The 18853-nt window shown below is 53.8% G+C and overlaps 1 protein-coding gene across 1 annotated transcript; it reads left to right on the top strand.

The window, feature by feature from the left end:
* The first annotated feature begins 527 nt into the window (after positions 1-527).
* ankrd24 (ankyrin repeat domain 24) lies at positions 528-18603 on the top strand. The gene is made up of 22 exons (XM_041229108.1): positions 528-595; positions 4092-4222; positions 4442-4530; positions 4968-5032; positions 5138-5195; positions 10536-10606; positions 10859-10965; positions 11285-11460; positions 11703-11728; positions 12854-12943; positions 13058-13126; positions 13247-13387; positions 13511-13700; positions 13936-14004; positions 14096-14136; positions 14807-15647; positions 15732-16033; positions 16103-16255; positions 17093-17269; positions 17371-17535; positions 17681-17746; positions 17843-18603. Exons 1-22 carry the CDS (start codon positions 560-562, stop codon positions 17912-17914), a joined length of 3135 nt encoding a protein of 1044 aa, XP_041085042.1. The 5' UTR covers positions 528-559; the 3' UTR covers positions 17915-18603.
* The last annotated feature ends 250 nt before the right edge of the window (positions 18604-18853 follow it).

Genomic DNA, 18853 nt, shown 5'->3' with positions numbered 1-18853 from the left:
CCTCTTGTCTATATCTGACGTCTCCTCTCTCTATCTCTCTTAAAGAAAGTTGAAATATAAAGCGAGACACGGTTGTGTTACAGCGTGAAGAACTAAAACACATAGCTCTTTAGAATTCGTTATAAATAAATACATATGACGGTTTTATTATAATTCGGGTTGATTGTGTTTATAATATGTAAACTTTCACGAAAAGTCATTTAACAGGTGGTGTAAACTTGATCAACAGACCCCAGCGTTGTGTAATACACACTGCGGACCACAGCCCTGTGCAATACACACTACGGACCACAGCCCTGTGCAATACACATTGCATCATGATAGCCAATGGGGAGCCTGGATTGTTTTGTACAGAACATATATCAAGAACTTTGAATGATCATTTCAGTACCATGGACACATCCTGAAGCACATTAATGATTTATTTTTATAATTTTATGCTACTCTTTGTAAAGTTCTTTAAATATTTACATATTTATATAGATTTTATTTATAGAATATTCTGTTGCTTTTCTGTTTCAGGCAACAAGAAGTCTTCGGTCAAAACACATTGCGAGACATGAAGAGTTTGAAGGCGAAGTTTAAAAAGTGTGAGGTAAGTAAGAACACACCTTTTTTCTGCAGCAGCTCTTCCATCAAAGAATAGAATAATTCATGCAGGCATTCTAGCTGGCAGCTGCAAACGTGTCTCAATAATACTGTTTTCACCTCCAGCAGCTTTATCGCTTGTCCTTTTCTTTGCTTGCTCAGAATATTTTCTCATGATGAGTCTTCTTCTTCTTCTTCTTCTTCTTCTTCTTCTTCTTCTTCTTCTTCTTCTTCTTGCTATCTAAACACTTCCTGTGCTGTTTATCAGTCGCACTTTTATTCCAGTGTTCAAATCAAACCTAGGGGAGTGGATAGCAAAGTCTTGGCCAGCACTCCTTTGTCTCTGAAGCTGTGTGGGATGGGTGAGCTGCCTGCCAGTCCTCTCTGATCTGGACTAGCAGCTGGTAGGCAGCTCACAGTATCACCTTCCTCCAGCCCTCCAGCCTCCTGACTCTCCAGCCCTCCAGCTCCTGTAACTGTACCTTCTTGTAACCAGTAAATTATGAAGCAGCTCCTGGCAGCAGGCAGAAACCGTGTGGACATGTCACCCTAGACTGGAGTCCCTGTTGTTTGTGTTTGCAAGTAGTCTTCTGCTACGTTTTTATTTACTTGACAATTTGAATTGGTGTGTTTGGTTTTTTTGAGCCAGGGGAAGCGGGCAGTGTGTCGCGCTGAGCCAGGGGGAGGCGGGCAGTGTGTCGCGCTGAGCCAGGGGGAGGCGGGCAGTGTATCACATTGAGCCAGGGGGAGGTGGGCAGTGTGTCACACTGAGCCAGGGGGAGGCGGGCAGTGTGTAGTGCTGAGCCAGGGGGAGGCGGGCAGTGTGTCGCGCTGAGCCAGGGGGAGGCGGGCAGTGTGTCGCGCTGAGCCAGGGGGAGGCGGGCAGTGTGTCGCGCTGAGCCAGGGGGAGGCGGGCAGTGTGTCGCGCTGAGCCAGGGGGAGGCGGGCAGTGTGTCGCGCTGAGCCAGGGGGAGGCGGGCAGTGTGTCGCGCTGAGCCAGGGGGAGGCGGGCAGTGTGTCGCGCTGAGCCAGGGGGAGGCGGGCAGTGTGTCGCGCTGAGCCAGGGGGAGGCGGGCAGTGTGTCGCGCTGAGCCAGGGGGAGGCGGGCAGTGTGTAGTGCTGAGCCAGGGGGAGGCGGGCAGTGTGTCGCGCTGAGCCAGGGGGAGGCGGGCAGTGTGTCGCGCTGAGCCAGGGGGAGGCGGGCAGTGTATCACGCTGAGCCAGGGGGAGGCGGGCAGTGTGTCACACTGAGCCAGGGGGAGGCGGGCAGTGTGTCGCGCTGAGCCAGGGGGAGGCGGGCAGTGTGTCGCGCTGAGCCAGGGGGAGGCGGGCAGTGTGTCGCGCTGAGCCAGGGGGAGGCGGGCAGTGTGTCGCGCTGAGCCAGGGGGAGGTGGGCAGTGTGTCGCGCTGAGCCAGGGGGAGGTGGGCAGTGTGTCGCGCTGAGCCAGGGGGAGGCGGCAAATGTATCACATTGAGCCAGGGGGAGGCGGGCAGTGTGTCACACTGAGCCAGGGGGAGGCGGGCAGTGAGTCATGCTAAGCCAAGAGGCTGTGAATACAGGCACTGGGGTACCAAGTCTACCTGAGGCTACACCCCCTCCAGCTTACACAGTCAAGAGTCAGGGAGTCCATCCATCAGTGCCTGAGCTGATTCCAACCCAGATCCCAACTCCATCGCCTGGCTCCGAGTCCTCCAGCTCTCACCGCTAGCCTGCACCCTGTCTAGCTCATACAGTCCAGGAGTCTGGCAATATGTGAGCTGTGGGATCGAATCCAGCTCGCTCGTCTGACTGTTTCACTGCCCTTGTCGATGACCGGCTGCAACATTTTGTTTCCCTTTTTCTGCTGAGCTCACATGCTTAGATGCAAATTTTAGCTTGGCCTAGATAGAGTGAGGGGGGAAAGAGAAAGAGAGAGCTAGGGGAGGAGAGGAGAGACAGAGATACATTGAGTTCCAGAGAGAGAGAAGGAGATGAGAGGAAGAGAAAGTGATAGTATTGGGTCAGGTGTGCTGGAGGAGAAGGAGGGAGGGAGGGAGCACTCTGTTCTGCAGTGTTGGGAGCAGCTCTGTCTAAACTGTAGCATCGTAGTTTCTCGAGTGTTTGGGATCTTAGCTCTGGAGTGAGAGAGTGAGGCTGAGCTGCTGTAGTGAACCAGGACAGCACTGATCTGTGAGTGTGGAAGAGTGTCTCAGTGAAGTGTATCTGTGTGTGATTGTGTCTCTGTGTGTGTCTCTGTGTGTGTGTGTGTGTGTGTGTGTGTGTGTGTCTGTGTGTGTGTGTGTCTCTGTGTGTGTGTGTGTGTCTGTGTGTGTCTCTGTGTGAGTGTGTGTGTGTGTGTGTGTGTGTGTGTGTGTGTGTGTGTGTGTGTGTGTGTGTGTGTGTGTGTGTGTGTGTCTGTGTGTGTGTGTCTCTGTGTGTGTGTCTCTGTGTGTGTGTGTGTGTGTGTGTGTGTGTGTGTGTGTGTGTGTGTGTGTGTGTGTGTGTGTGTGTGTGTGTGTGTGTGTGTGTGTGTGTGTGTGTGTGTGTGTGTGTGTCTGTGTGTGTGTGTGTGTCTCTGTGTGAGTGTGTCTCTGTGTCTCTGTGTGAGTGTGTGTGTGAGTGTCTCTGTGTGTGAGTGTGTCTGTGTGAGTGTGTCTCTGTGTGTGTGTGTGTGTGTGTGTGTGTGTGTGTGTGTGTGTGTGTGTGTGTGTGTCTCTGTGTGTGTGAGTGTCTCTGTGTGTGTGTGTGTGTGTGTGTGTGTGTGTGTGTGTGTGTCTGTGTGTGTGTGTGTGTGTGTGTGTGTGTGTGAGTGTGTCTCTGTGTGTGTGTGTGTGTGTGAGTGTGTGAGTGTGTCTGTGTGTGTGTGTGTGTGTGTGTGTGTGTGTGTGTGTGTGTGTGTGTGTGTGTGTGTGTGTGTGTGTGTGTGTGTGTGTGTGTCTGTGTGTGTGTGTGTGTGTGTGTGTGTGTGTGTGTGTGTGTGTGTGTGTGTGTGTGTGTGTGTGTGTCTCTGTGTGTGTGTGTGTGTGTGTGTCTCTGTGTGTGTGTGTGTGTGTGTGTGTGTGTGTGTGTGTGTGTGTGTGTGTGTCTGTGTGTGTGTGTGTGTGTGTCTCTGTGTGTGTCTGTGTGTGTGTGTGTCTGTGTGAGTGTGTGTGTGTGTGTCTCTGTGTGTGTGTCTCTGTGTGTGTGTGTGTGTGAGTGTGTCTCTGTGTGAGTGTCTCTGTGTGTGTGTGTGTCTCTGTGTGAGTGTGTCTCTGTGTGTGTTTGTAGGGGTGCAGGGAGTTTTTGGGGTGCCTGGGTTCTGCTCTTTCAGCTGTATGGAACTGCAGTTGCTGTTGCTCTCTATGAAGTGCTTCTGCCCTTGTCTTGGCACCCTGGCGGTACGTACCGGTTTCTTCTGGTTTTATTAGGGGTAGTGGGAGGGGAGCCTGTGTGTTAAATACTCTGGCTGTGCTGTTCATCTTACCCTCCCATAGGGACTGGATTAGAGGCTGTAGTAACCCTGCAATAATGCTGTGTTTCTCAGGGTCAGGACTGGAGTAAGAGTGATGAGAAGCTGCTGCAGGCCGTGGAGCTCAATGACCCCGAGCGAGTCGCTGCGCTGATCCTGAAGAAGGGCCTGACCCCGGCCAAGCTGGACCCAGAGGGCAAGTCAGCGTGAGTCAACATGAGTACACAACACACACTCACTACACAACAACACACGCTCACTACACAACACACACTACACAACCACACACTCACTACACAACACACACACACTCAATACACAACTAAACCCAATTCACACAACTCAACCATGCACAAATACTGTGTGTTTCCATGCATGGATAGATAAGGTGATCGACGCGCCTCTCCCTGTCTCCTCTCCTGCAGGTTCCATGCCAGTGCGATGCGGGGCAGTGTGGAGTGTCTGGAGGTGATGCTGGCACATGGAGTGGACGTCACTGTGACCGACGGGGCAGGTAAATTAAGAGAGACAGAAACACAGAATCACAGAAATACCATGAGAGGCTGCAGTAACCCTGTCCCTGACCATGTCCCTGACCCTGAGCCTGAGCCTGTCCCTGACCCTGACCCTGACCCTGTCTCTGACCCTGACCCTGACCCTGACCCCGAGCTTGACCCTGTCCCTGACCCTGACCCTGAGCCTGAGCCTGAGCCTGAGCCTGACCCTGACCCTGAGCCTGACCCTGAGCCTGGCTTTTCTCCCTCAGAGTCAGGACTGCAGTAAGAGCACGGAGAGGAAGGATTTAATTATCCCCTGAGCTGCTGGTGTCTCTAAACTCAGCTCCTCTCTCTCTCTCTCTCTCTCTCTCTCTCTCTCTCTCTCTCTCTCTCTCTCTCTCTCTCTCTCTCTCTCTCTCTCTCTCTCTCTCTCTCTCTCTCTCTCTCTTCCTAGGGTTCAACGCTCTGCACCTGGCAGCAAGGCATGGCCACCCAGAGTGTGTGAAGAGACTGCTGCAGGTGAGGGGGAGAGGGGAGAGGGGAGAGGGGAGAGGGGAGAGGGGGTGATGTAGGGGAGAGTGATGTCTCTGAATTCAGCCTCTTTCCCTGTCTCTCTGTCCTTAGGAGAAGGTCTCAGTTGATGGGACAGACAACTATGGGAGGACAGCTCTGCACCACGCAGGTAAGACACTGAGACACACACACTCAATCTCTCACTGTTGCACACTCTCACAGACTTACACGCTCTCCTCTCTCACTGTTGCACACTCTCACAGACCCACCCGCTCTCCTCTCACTATTGCACTCACAGACTCACACGCTCTCTCTCACTGTTGCACACTCTCACAGACCCACCCGCTCTCCTCTCTCACTGTTGCACACTCTCACAGACCCACCCGCTCTCCTCTCTCACTGTTGCACTCTCTCAGACTCACCCGCTCTCCTCTCTCACTGTTGCACACTCTCACAGACTCACCCGCTCTCCTCTCTCACTGTTGCACTCTCACAGACTCACCCGCTCTCCTCTCTCACTGTTGCACACTCTCACAGACTCACCCGCTCTCCTCTCTCACTGTTGCACTCTCACAGACTCACACGCTCTCCTCTCACTGTTGCACACTCTCACAGACTCACCCGCTCTCCTCTCTCACTGTTGCACTCTCACAGACTCACCCGCTCTCCTCTCTCACTGTTGCACTCTCACAGACTCACCCGCTCTCCTCTCTCACTGTTGCACTCTCACAGACTCACCCGCTCTCCTCTCTCACTGTTGCACTCTCACAGACTCACCCGCTCTCCTCTCTCACTGTTGCACACTCTCACAGACTCACCCGCTCTCCTCTCACTATTGCACTCTCAGACTCACACGCTCTCCTCACTGTTGCACACTCTCACAGACTCACAGCTCTCCTCTCTCACTGCACTCTCACAGACTCTCCTCTCACTGTTGCACTCTCACAGACTCACCCGCTCTCCTCTCTCACTGTTGCACACTCTCACAGACTCACCCGCTCTCCTCTCTCACTGTTGCACTCTCACAGACTCACCCGCTCTCCTCTCACTGTTGACTCACACGCTCTCCTCTCACTGTTGCACTCTCAGACTCACACGCTCTCCTCTCACTGTTGCACACTCTCACAGACTCACCCGCTCTCCTCTCTCACTGTTGCACACTCTCACAGACTCACCCGCTCTCCTCTCTCACTGTTGCACACTCTCACAGACTCACCCGCTCTCCTCTCTCACTGTTGCACTCTCACAGACTCACCCGCTCTCCTCTCTCACTGTTGCACACTCTCACAGACTCACCCGCTCTCCTCTCTCACTGTTGCACTCTCACAGACTCACCCGCTCTCCTCTCTCACTGTTGCACTCTCACAGACTCACCCGCTCTCCTCTCTCACTGTTGCACTCTCACAGACTCACCCGCTCTCCTCTCTCACTGTTGCACACTCTCACAGACTCACCCGCTCTCCTCTCACTGTTGCACTCTCAGACTCACACGCTCTCCTCTCACTGTTGCACACTCTCACAGACCCACCCGCTCTCCTCTCTCACTGTTGCACACTCTCACAGACTCACCCGCTCTCCTCTCACTGTTGCACTCTCAGACTCACACGCTCTCTCTCTCACTGTTGCACACTCTCACAGACCCACCCGCTCTCCTCTCTCACTGTTGCACTCTCACAGACTCACCCGCTCTCCTCTCTCACTGTTGCACACTCTCACAGACTCACCCGCTCTCCTCTCTCACTGTTGCACACTCTCACAGACTCACCCGCTCTCCTCTCTCACTGTTGCACTCTCACAGACTCACCCGCTCTCCTCTCACTGTTGCACTCTCAGACTCACACGCTCTCCTCTCACTGTTGCACACTCTCACAGACCCACCGCTCTCCTCTCTCACTGTTGCACTCTCACAGACTCACCCGCTCTCCTCTCTCACTGTTGCACTCTCACAGACTCACCCGCTCTCCTCTCTCACTGTTGCACACTCTCACAGACTCACCCGCTCTCCTCTCTCACTGTTGCACTCTCACAGACTCACCCGCTCTCCTCTCACTGTTGCACTCTCAGACTCACCCGCTCTCCTCACTGTTGCACACTCTCACAGACTCACCCGCTCTCCTCTCTCACTGTTGCACTCTCACAGACTCACCCGCTCTCCTCTCTCACTGTTGCACTCTCAGACTCACCCGCTCTCCTCTCTCACTGTTGCACACTCTCACAGACTCACCCGCTCTCCTCTCACTGTTGCACTCTCAGACTCACACGCTCTCCTCTCACTGTTGCACACTCTCACAGACTCACCCGCTCTCCTCTCTCACTGTTGCACACTCTCACAGACTCACCCGCTCTCCTCTCACTGTTGCACTCTCACAGACTCACACGCTCTCCTCTCACTGTTGCACACTCTCACAGACCCACCGCTCTCCTCTCTCACTGTTGCACTCTCACAGACTCACCCGCTCTCCTCTCTCACTGTTGCACACTCTCACAGACTCACCCGCTCTCCTCTCTCACTGTTGCACTCTCACAGACTCACCCGCTCTCCTCTCTCACTGTTGCACACTCTCACAGACTCACCCGCTCTCCTCTCTCACTGTTGCACTCTCAGACTCACACGCTCTCCTCTCTCACTGTTGCACACTCTCACAGACTCACCGCTCTCCTCTCTCACTGTTGCACTCTCACAGACTCACCCGCTCTCCTCTCTCACTGTTGCACACTCTCACAGACTCACCCGCTCTCCTCTCACTGTTGCACTCTCACAGACTCACACGCTCTCCTCTCTCACTGTTGCACACTCTCACAGACTCACCCGCTCTCCTCTCTCACTGTTGCACTCTCACAGACTCACCCGCTCTCCTCTCTCACTGTTGCACACTCTCACAGACTCACCCGCTCTCCTCTCTCACTGTTGCACTCTCACAGACTCACCCGCTCTCCTCTCACTGTTGCACTCTCACAGACTCACCCGCTCTCCTCTCTCACTGTTGCACTCTCACAGACTCACCCGCTCTCCTCTCTCACTGTTGCACACTCTCACAGACTCACCCGCTCTCCTCTCTCACTGTTGCACTCTCACAGACTCACCCGCTCTCCTCTCACTGTTGCACACTCTCACAGACTCACCCGCTCTCCTCTCTCACTGTTGCACACTCTCACAGACTCACATGCTCTCCTCTCTCACTGTTGCACACTCTCACAGACCCACCCGCTCTCCTCTCTCACTGTGCACACTCTCACAGACTCACCCGCTCTCCTCTCTCACTGTTGCACACTCTCACAGACTCACCCGCTCTCCTCTCTCACTGTTGCACTCTCACAGACTCACATGGTCTCCTCTCTCACTGTTGCACTCTCACAGACTCACCCGCTCTCCTCTCTCACTGTTGCACTCTCACAGACTCACCCGCTCTCCTCTCTCACTGTTGCACTCTCACAGACTCACCCGCTCTCCTCTCTCACTGTTGCACACTCTCACAGACCCACCCGCTCTCCTCTCTCACTGTTGCACACTCTCACAGACTCACCCGCTCTCCTCTCTCTCTGTTGCACTCTCACAGACTCACATGCTCTCCTCTCTCACTGTTGCACTCTCACAGACCCACCCGCTCTCCTCTCTCACTGTTGCACATTCTCACAGACTCACCCGCTCTCCTCTCTCTCTGTTGCACTCTCACAGACTCACATGCTCTCCTCTCTCACTGTTGCACTCTCACAGACTCACCCGCTCTCCTCTCTCACTGTTGCACACTCTCACAGACTCACCCGCTCTCCTCTCTCACTGTTGCACACTCTCACAGACTCACCCGCTCTCCTCTCTCACTGTTGCACTCTCACAGACTCACCCGCTCTCCTCTCTCACTGTTGCACACTCTCACAGACTCACCCGCTCTCCTCTCTCACTGTTGCACTCTCACAGACTCACCCGCTCTCCTCTCTCACTGTTGCACATTCTCACAGACTCACCCGCTCTCCTCTCTCACTGTTGCACTCTCACAGACTCACCCGCTCTCCTCTCTCACTGTTGCACACTCTCACAGACCCACCCGCTCTCCTCTCTCACTGTTTCACACTCTCACAGACTCACCCGCTCTCCTCTCTCACTGTTGCACTCTCACAGACTCACCCGCTCTCCTCTCTCACTGTTGCACTCTCACAGACCCACCCGCTCTCCTCTCTCACTGTTGCACACTCTCACAGACTCACCCGCTCTCCTCTCTCACTGTTGCACACTCTCACAGACTCACATGCTCTCCTCTCTCACTGTTGCACACTCTCACAGACCCACCCGCTCTCCTCTCTCACTGTTGCACACTCTCACAGACTCACCCGCTCTCCTCTCTCACTGTTGCACATTCTCACAGACTCACCCGCTCTCCTCTCTCACTGTTGCACTCTCACAGACTCACACGCTCTCCTCTCTCACTGTTGCACACTCTCACAGACTCACCCGCTCTCCTCTCTCACTGTTGCACACTCTCACAGACTCACCCGCTCTCCTCTCTCACTGTTGCACTCTCACAGACTCACCCGCTCTCCTCTCTCACTGTTGCACTCTCACAGACTCACCCGCTCTCCTCTCTCACTGTTGCACACTCTCACAGACTCACCCGCTCTCCTCTCACTGTTGCACACTCTCACAGACTCACATGCTCTCCTCTCTCACTGTTGCACTCTCACAGACTCACATGCTCTCCTCTCTCACTGTTGCACATTCTCACAGACTCACCCGCTCTCCTCTCTCACTGTTGCACTCTCACAGACTCACCCGCTCTCCTCTCTCACTGTTGCACACTCTCACAGACTCACACGCTCTCCTCTCTCACTGTTGCACACTCTCACAGACTCACCCGCTCTCCTCTCTCACTGTTGCACACTCTCACAGACTCACCCGCTCTCCTCTCTCACTGTTGCACACTCTCACAGACTCACCCGCTCTCCTCTCACTGTTGCACTCTCAGACTCACACGCTCTCCTCTCACTGTTGCACACACTCACAGACTCACATGCTCTCCTCTCTCACTGTTGCACACTCTCAGACTCACCCGCTCTCCTCTCTCACTGTTGCACACTCACAGACCCACCCGCTCTCCTCTCTCACTGTTGCACACTCTCACAGACTCACCCGCTCTCCTCTCTCACTGTTGCACACTCTCACAGACCCACCCGCCCTCCTCTCTCACTGTTGCACACTCTCACAGACTCACATGCTCTCCTCTCTCACTGTTGCACACTCTCACAGACCCACCCGCTCTCCTCTCTCATTGATGCACATTCTCACAGACTCACCCGCTCTCCTCTCTCACTGTTGCACTCTCACAGACTCACATGGTCTCCTCTCTCACTGTTGCACATTCTCATATACTCACCCGCTCTCCTCTCTCACTGTTGCACACTCTCACAGACTCACCTGCTCTCCTCTCTCACTGTTGCACACTCTCACAGACTCACCCGCTCGCCTCTCTCACTGTTGCACACTCTCACAGACTCACACGCTCTCCTCTCTCCACAGCGGTCAGCGGCTGTATCTCCTGCACTGAGACACTCTGGGCTTTTAAGGCATGTCTGAACTGCAGGGACAGGGTGAGTAACACAGGAAGTGATCAGGTACCAGGAGGCTGGTTCTGATGAGAGGTGCAGCAGTGAATTGATTCACTGAGCCTCAGTTAAGTCAAGTTGAATTTCAAGGCGTCCCTGAAGGCCTGTGTGTCTCAGTGTCTTGCTTTTGAATAGTAAAGATTCCTTAATGCATTGATTATCACCTACTTCTTCTATTGGTTGTTGGTAGTGCCTCTGGTTCTGGTTTACTGACCCGTCTCCCCCACTCTGCTCCAGGACGGGTCGACACCTCTGATTCTGGCGGCCCAGATGAGCCGGGCCGAGCTGTGCCAGTTCTTGATCCAGAGAGGAGCTGAGACCAACGCTCAAGACGCGCAGGGGAGGTGGGTGGGAGGGGGGATTGTACCATTGTTGTATGTGGGGTGTGTTGTGTGTGATACACATCTCTTGGTATATGTGGAGTGTGTTGTGTGTGATACACATCTCTTTGTATATGTGGGGTGTGTTGTGTGTGATACATATCTCTTGGTATATGTGGGGTGTGTTGTGTGTGATACACATCTCTTGTTATATGTGGTTGTTATGTGTGATATACATCTCTTGGTATGTGTGAGGTGTGTTGTGTGTGATACACATCTCTTGGTATATGTGGTTGTTATGTGTGATACATATCTCTTGTTATATGTGGGGTGTGTATTTCAGGACGGCCCTCATGCTATCGTGTGAGAGTGACAGCGTGGAGACAGTGGAGGTGCTGCTGAGGGGCGGGGCTAACATCAACATTGCCGACGCCCTCGGACACAGCGCCGCCCACTACAGCATGGCAACAGGAAATGAGGTCATCATGAACATGCTGCACTTCGCCCCCAGGACCAGCGGTGTGGCAATCAATACACTGATCAATACAATCAATACACTGATAAATACAGTCAATACAATCAATACATTGATAAATACAATCAATATACTGATCAGTACAGTCAATAATGCTACTAATTATATGATAGTCAATCAGTTATAACGGTGTAGATTAGACAAGTAATCAACTTCCCCCATTGAAGGAGATCTCTCTCTCTCTCTCTCTCTCTCTCTCTCTCCTGTCGCTCTATGCTCACGATAGCTGTGGATTCGGGGGGCAGTGAGCAGGTAACCCCTAGAATGAGCCGCTAGAACCAGACTGCCCTTGCACTGCCTGACTGTGTGGAGAATGAGCAGAGCGCTAGAACCAGACTGCCCTTGCACTGCCTCACTGTGTGGAGAATGAGCAGAGTGCTAGAACCAGACTGCCCTTGCACTGCCTGACTGTGTGGAGAATGAGCAGAGCGCTAGAACCAGACTGCCCTTGCACTGCCTCACTGTGTGGAGAATGAGCAGAGTGCTAGAACCAGACTGCCCTTGCACTGCCTCACTGTGTGGAGAATGAGCAGAGTGCTAGAACCAGACTGCCCTTGCACTGCCTCACTGTGTGGAGAATGAGCAGAGTGCTAGAACCAGACTGCCCTTGCACTGCCTCACTGTGTGGAGAATGAGCAGAGCGCTAGAACCAGACTGCCCTTGCACTGCCTCACTGTGTGGAGAATGAGCAGAGTGCTAGAACCAGACTGCCCTTGCACTGCCTCACTGTGTGGAGAATGAGCAGAGTGCTAGAACCAGACTGCCCTTGCACTGCCTGACTGTGTGGAGAATGAGCAGAGTGCTAGAACCAGACTGCGCTTGCACTGCCTGACTGTGTGGAGAATGAGCAGAGTGCTAGAACCAGACTGCCCTTGCACTGCCTCACTGTGTGGAGAATGAGCAGAGTGCTAGAACCAGACTGCCCTTGCACTGCCTCACTGTGTGGAGAATGAGCAGAGTGCTAGAACCAGACTGCGCTTGCACTGCCTGACTGTGTGGAGAATGAGCAGAGTGCTAGAACCAGACTGCCCTTGCACTGCCTCACTGTGTGGAGAATGAGCAGAGTGCTAGAACCAGACTGCCCTTGCACTGCCTGACAGTGTGGAGAATGAGCAGAGTGCTAGAACCAGACTGCGCTTGCACTGCCTGACTGTGTGGAGAATGAGCAGAGTGCTAGAACCAGACTGCCCTTGCACTGCCTCACTGTGTGGAGAATGAGCAGAGTGCTAGAACCAGACTGCCCTTGCACTGCCTCACTGTGTGGAGAATGAGCAGAGTGCTAGAACCAGACTGCGCTTGCACTGCCTCACTGTGTGGAGAATGAGCAGAGCAAACACAAGTAAACTCTCACCTCCTGTTTTGTTTCCCCTGATTCAGCCTCCGCTGGCACCCCCCCTGCCTGGGACAGGGAAGACAGGGACCCCCCACAAGAGAAGAGCCCCCCCTCCACCCAACACTGCAGCACAGGTACAAGGGGAGAGGGGAGAGGGGAGAGGGGAGAGAGGAGAGAGGGGAGAGGGGGTTATGGTTAGAGTAGGTGCTATGTGTTGGGAATGCTGATGTTATTGTTTTGTGTTTCAGGGCTCGCCCCCATCCCTTGATTCTCCAGCACAGTCCCCCGATAGAGACTGCCCCCCTCAGGCTGTGAGGGTAAGTTACAATCTGCATGACACACTGAGACAGCAACAGCTACTGCAGCACAGCTCTGCGCTTTGCAAAAAAACATTCAGCATCATAACTCTCCCCTCTCCCCCGGCCCCTCTCTCTCAGGGGGAGGATGAGGAGGTGTTTGAGGAGATTCGGAGGCTGAGGCAGGAGCGAGGACGCCTCCTCCAGAAGATCAAGGGTCTGGAGCAGCTCTCAAAGTCCGCCCAGCAGCAGGCAAGCACTGGGGCAGTGCTGGAGGAGGAGGTACTGTCTGTCTGTCTCTGCATCTCTCCCTGGCTGTGTGCCTGTCTGTCTCCCTGCCCCTCTCCCTCCCTCCCTCCCTGCTTCTCCCTCACTGCCTCCCTGACCCCGTGTCTCCCCTGCTAGCTCCACTCCATGCGCGAGAGGCTGGAGCAGAAGGAGAGGGATAACGAGGGCCTGTGTGCTGAGTTGTCTGAGCTGCGAAGGAGGGTGAGCCTGTCCCAGCGCAGAGAGAGCGAGACTGAGACAGCCAGCCAGACGGACACAGAGACAGACCACCAGGGCCAGGACATGCAGGAGCGATTTGAATTCCCAGGTAGAAATCACACGAGCAGCACAGACTGGCTACATTGCAATACAATTTCAATACAATCGTTTTCAACCTTAAAACAGTTCGAAATCTGGATGTTGAGCAACAGATCATTTTAATCAGTACGGCTGTGAAACTCCAGGAGCTCTGGAAAAATAATAAAATACTAATTCACCAACACTGGTGAAGGCGGTGAAAGGGTGTGTCTACTTTCCTTTGAATTTACGATTGAGTGTTTCAGTGTCTGTATGGATGATGACTCTGGATGTAACCAGACCCCCCCCCCCCACCACCACCCGACCATCCTCCGGTGCGGAGGCTGCGTCCACACGTCCCGTGGCTCTGAGGAGGACCTGCTGTCCACGCTGCAGGAGTGCACGTCTTGACACCCTGTGGGACAGGTGAACACGGAGCTCGCAGTGAGAGAGACGCCAAGGTGCAGGTGAGAGAGAGAGAGAGAGAGAGAATTACATACACTATGATCATTACAGCAGGGCAAAGATCAACCTCCCATCCAGCTGCACAGAACCTTCTCAGGGTAACTGGGAGACCAGCAGCAGACCAGTGGCTTACTGGGGGCATCTGCACACAGAGAGCAAGAGAGAAAGGGAGTCAGAGATGCACAGACTCACACACAAGACAGGCAGAGAGACAGACAGACTCACACAGGGAGGCAAGAGACAAGTCACACACCGGTGTCACTGACACACAGACTGACACACGACAGACAATCACACAGGACCAGACATGCAGACACACACAGCAAGACACACAAGACAGGCAGACACACAGACAGACAGGCACACAGACACACAAGACAGGCAGACAGACACACAAGACAGGCAGACACACAGACACAGAGGGAGAGGGGCTGAGGTTTCACAGGAGGTGTAATAGCAGTATATAGACATGAAAACAAGAAGAAAAGAACGTTTTATGTTCAATAACATCTTCCCAGTTTTAACTGAGAGATGTTCTGCAGGCAGCGCCAGTAACAGGCAGGTAGTTTGGTGCTGTCCAGGGACAGCAGCTCCAGTAAGTAGGGCACAGTGTGACGTCTCCTCCGTGCTTCATTGTCACTGTCTCTAGCCTCCTTTTTATTTTTAACCCAGATGCTGGAGACCTACGAGAATGATGGCACTGAGATAGAGAGCCAGGACTTCATCCCAGTCCTCCTGTACGACTCCCTGAAGTCGGAGCTCGACAGGCTGCAGGAGGCTTACTCCCAGGCCCAGGCTGAGGCCGAGGCCTGCAGGGAGAGGCAGGAGAGGGAGGAGACAGAGAGGGGCAGGTGCGAGGCACGGATACAGAGGCTGGAGGCTGAACTGGAGGAGAGCAGGGAGAGGGAGGGACCTGGGGAGAGCGCTGGAGAGGAACCCGGGGTCAAGACCCTGGAGGAAATGACCAAGGAGCTCCGAGAGCTGGAGGCCAAGCACAGGGAGACTCTGGACAAGGTTAAGGGGCTTCAAGAGCAGGTGAGACTGGGGATCTATTCGGTGGAGGAGAATGTGCAGGCCATGCCTAGCAACGAGGATACACCTAGCAACGTGGACATGCCTAGCAACGCAGATTCACCTAGCAGTGAGGACATTCCTAGCAACGCCGAGGCCAGCTCCAATACTGAGAGCCTGGAGCTGGAGTTGAAGAAGGCCCGGCAGGAGGCTGCGGAGGCTGGAGAGGCTCTGAGGCAGAGGGGGGAGGCGGTGAAGGAGCTGGAAGCCCGGGTTCAGCAGCTGCAGGACTCGCTGGCTCACAGAGTCTCGCTGGAGGAGTTCCAGGAGATGAGAATGGGTTTGAGTATCCAGCTGGAGGAGATCTCCAGGGAGAGGGCAGAGCTGGCAGAGAAGCACAACCAGGCCCTGCTGGAGATCGAGAGGATCCGCGGGCCGGAGAAGGAGGAGGAGGAGGAGGAGGAGGAGGAGGAGGAGACATGGGAAAGGCAGGAGGCTGAGGGTAAGGAGGCAGGGCAGTGCCATGTGTAAAAACCCTTCGTGAATTAAAAGTTTTCAAGATTTCCTTTGTTCTCTTCCTCCCCAGGCCCCGGTGTGGAGGTCGCTCCACTGGAGGCTGAGCTGAGTCAGGTGAGGCATGCTCTGCGGGAGGCGGTGGAGAGGCTGGAGGCAGAGCGGGCAGAGCGAGCCCAGGAGGAAAGCTCTCTGAGGGGACAGCAAGAGGAACTGCGGGCCTCCCTCTCTGCTCAGAGGGAGCAGGACCAGCGTGCCCTGCAGGAGCTGAGAGCACAACTGGGGGCAGCGCAGCAGGAGAGTGCCAGGCTGCAGGCTGAGCTGGAGGTCCTCAAACAGGAGGCAGCGTATTGCGAGGAACAGCTGCAGGTCAAGGTGAGTGGGGCAGGTGTGGGGGGGGGAGTGTGTCTCAGTGTGTCTGTAACCCCTCTCCCCTCTCTGCAGGACTCTGAGCTAGCTGCACTGAGGCAGCAGAAGGAGGTCAGTGTCTCCCAGGAGCAGCTTGAGGAGCAGCGGTGTTCCATGCAGGTGGAGATCAACACTCTCACTGCCAAGCTGAGCACCCTGACACGCCAACACGAGAAGACCTGTACTGAGGTCAGGAAACCCTGCACACAGCTCACTCTGTACTGCACTGCTCTCACTCCTCTCTCTCATTCTTCTCACTCACTCCTCTCACTCCTCTCTCTCCTCACTCACTCCTCTCACTCCTCTTTCTCCTCACTCACTCCTCTCACTCTGTACTGCGCTGCTCTCATTCCTCTATCATTCTTCTCACTCCTCTCTCTCTCCTCTCACTATGTACTGCACTGCTCTCACTCCTCTCTCATTCTTCACTCCTCTCTCTCACTCCTCTCACTCTGTACTGCACTGATCTCACTCCTCTCTCATTCTTCACTCCTCTCTCACTCCTCTCACTCTGTACTGCACTGCTCTCACTCCTCTCTCTCCTCACTCACTCCACTCACTCCTCTCTCCTCTCTCTCTCTCCTCACTACATCCTCTCACTCCTCTCACTCTGTACTGCAGTGCTCACTCCTCTCTCATTCTTCACTCCTCACTCTGTACTGCACTGCTCTCACTCCCTCATTCTTCTCACTCCTATCTCTCACTCCTCTCACTCTGTACTGCACTGCTCTCACTCCTCTCATTCTTCACTCCTCTCTCACTCTGTACTGCACTGCTCTCACTCCTCTCTCACTCCTCTCTCATTCTTCTCACTCACTCCTCTCTCACTCCTCTCTCTGTACTGCACTGCTCTCTCCTCGACTCCTCTCACTCACTCCTCTATCACTCCTTGACTTCTCTTCCTCTCTCGCTCTCTCCTCTCTCTCTCCTGTCATTTCTCGACTTCTCACTCCTCTCGCTCACTCGACCCCTCTCGCTCACTCCTCTCACTCCTCTCTCCCCTCTCTGTCTCTCACTCTCTCCCAGGTGTTCCAGGTGCAGAGGGAGGCTCTCTTCATGAAGAGTGAGAAGCACAGTGCCGAGGCTGCGCTGGCTGCCGTGGAGAAGCAGCTGCAGGAGCTGAGAGCTGAGTCGGGCCGAGTGCAGGAGCTGCACCAGCGCATTGAGGAGTCCAGCAGCCTGGTCCGGGAGAGGGACCGCAAGGTGGGGAAAACTGTGTGTGTGATTGTGTGCCGATGAGATAGCAAACACTGTGCTTCTGTGCTGCATGGCTGAGCAGTGCTGTGCCGCTGGTGTCTCCTCAGATCACAGAGCTGTCGAAGGAGGTGTTCAGACTGAAGGAGGCGCTGGGGACCCTGTCTCAGCCGCTGGCCCCCCCCTCCAGACCTGCCCCATCCCCAGCCAGCCCCACCCCCGGCCAGCTGGAGGCGCTGCAGAGCCAGGTCACCACACTGCAGAAGCAGATACAGGTGGGAGAGGCGCGGGTACGAGACAGGCCCTGTGTACAGTAAATGAGATCTGCCTGAAATCTGGTCATTTTCCTCATCATATTTTGAATTTCGTATCTCCAGTTCAGTGATGCGTACAGTAACCCTGCTCTCTCTCTTCTGTCAGGACTGGGAGAAGAAGCACCTGTCCGTGGTGTCTGTCTATCGCTCTCACCTGCTCTGCGCTGTGCAGGTGAGCTGGGGGGTGCAGTGGCGTGTTATTATTATTGTTATTTCTGTGTGCTCTGCGAGGCTCTGCAGGGTGTAAAGTGTGATTTGTCTGTCGCAGGGGCGCATGGATGAGGAGGTGCAGGAGCTCCTGCTACAAATATTGAGGGTGCACCAGCAGAGCAGCACCTGAGAAAGACAGGGCGCCCCTACACTGCACAGCGGACAAGCAAACGGGGGAGACCAGCACTGCCTCCACAAAGGAATCGAGTCAATAAGCTTTTCGTTTTTTCAAGTGAATGCCTGCATGCGCAAGACCTGTCTGAAACCCACCCCCTTTATTTAGTGTCACAGACTGTTTGAAAACAACAGGAAATTCAGGAAGCCCGGAGAAGCGCTCCACCTCTATTTGTCCTGGAATGGTTTCCGCAGACCGAGCCCAGCGGGTTTCAAGAGGACGTTTTGCAGAATTCCTGGAAATGGGATCAGAATTAAACAATTTCACTTTCGCACAATCAAGACCAGAATCTCACAGGAGCCTGACTCCCAGCAGAATATAACGTTATCTCTTTCTGTGATGAGAAAGACATAGAGTGACATTGAGACCAGTGAATTAACACACAGGACCTGTACAATGTATACAGTGTAACACACAGGACCTGTACAATGTATACAGTGTAACACACAGGACCTGTACAATGTATACAGTGAATTAACACACAGGACCTGTACAATGTATACAGTGTAACACACAGGACCTGTACAATGTATACAGTGAATTAACACACAGGACCTGTACAATGTATACAGTGTAACACACAGGACCTGTACAATGTATACAGTGTAACACACAGGACCTGTACAATGTATACAGTGTAACACACAGGACCTGTACAATGTATACAGTGTAACACACAGGACCTGTACAATGTATACAGTGTAACACACAGGACCTGTACAATGTATACAGTGTAACACACAGGACCTGTACAATGTATACAGTGAATTAACACACAGGACCTGTACAATGTATACAGTGAATTAACACACAGGACCTGTACAATGTATACAGTGAATTAACACACAGGACCTGTACAATGTATACAGTGTAACACACAGGACCTGTACAATG

This window comes from Polyodon spathula, chromosome 26, assembly GCF_017654505.1.
Source record: "Polyodon spathula isolate WHYD16114869_AA chromosome 26, ASM1765450v1, whole genome shotgun sequence".
Taxonomy (NCBI): domain Eukaryota; kingdom Metazoa; phylum Chordata; class Actinopteri; order Acipenseriformes; family Polyodontidae; genus Polyodon; species Polyodon spathula.
The sequence above is the reverse complement of the archived record's forward strand: the minus strand, read 5'-3'. Positions and strand labels throughout refer to the sequence as shown.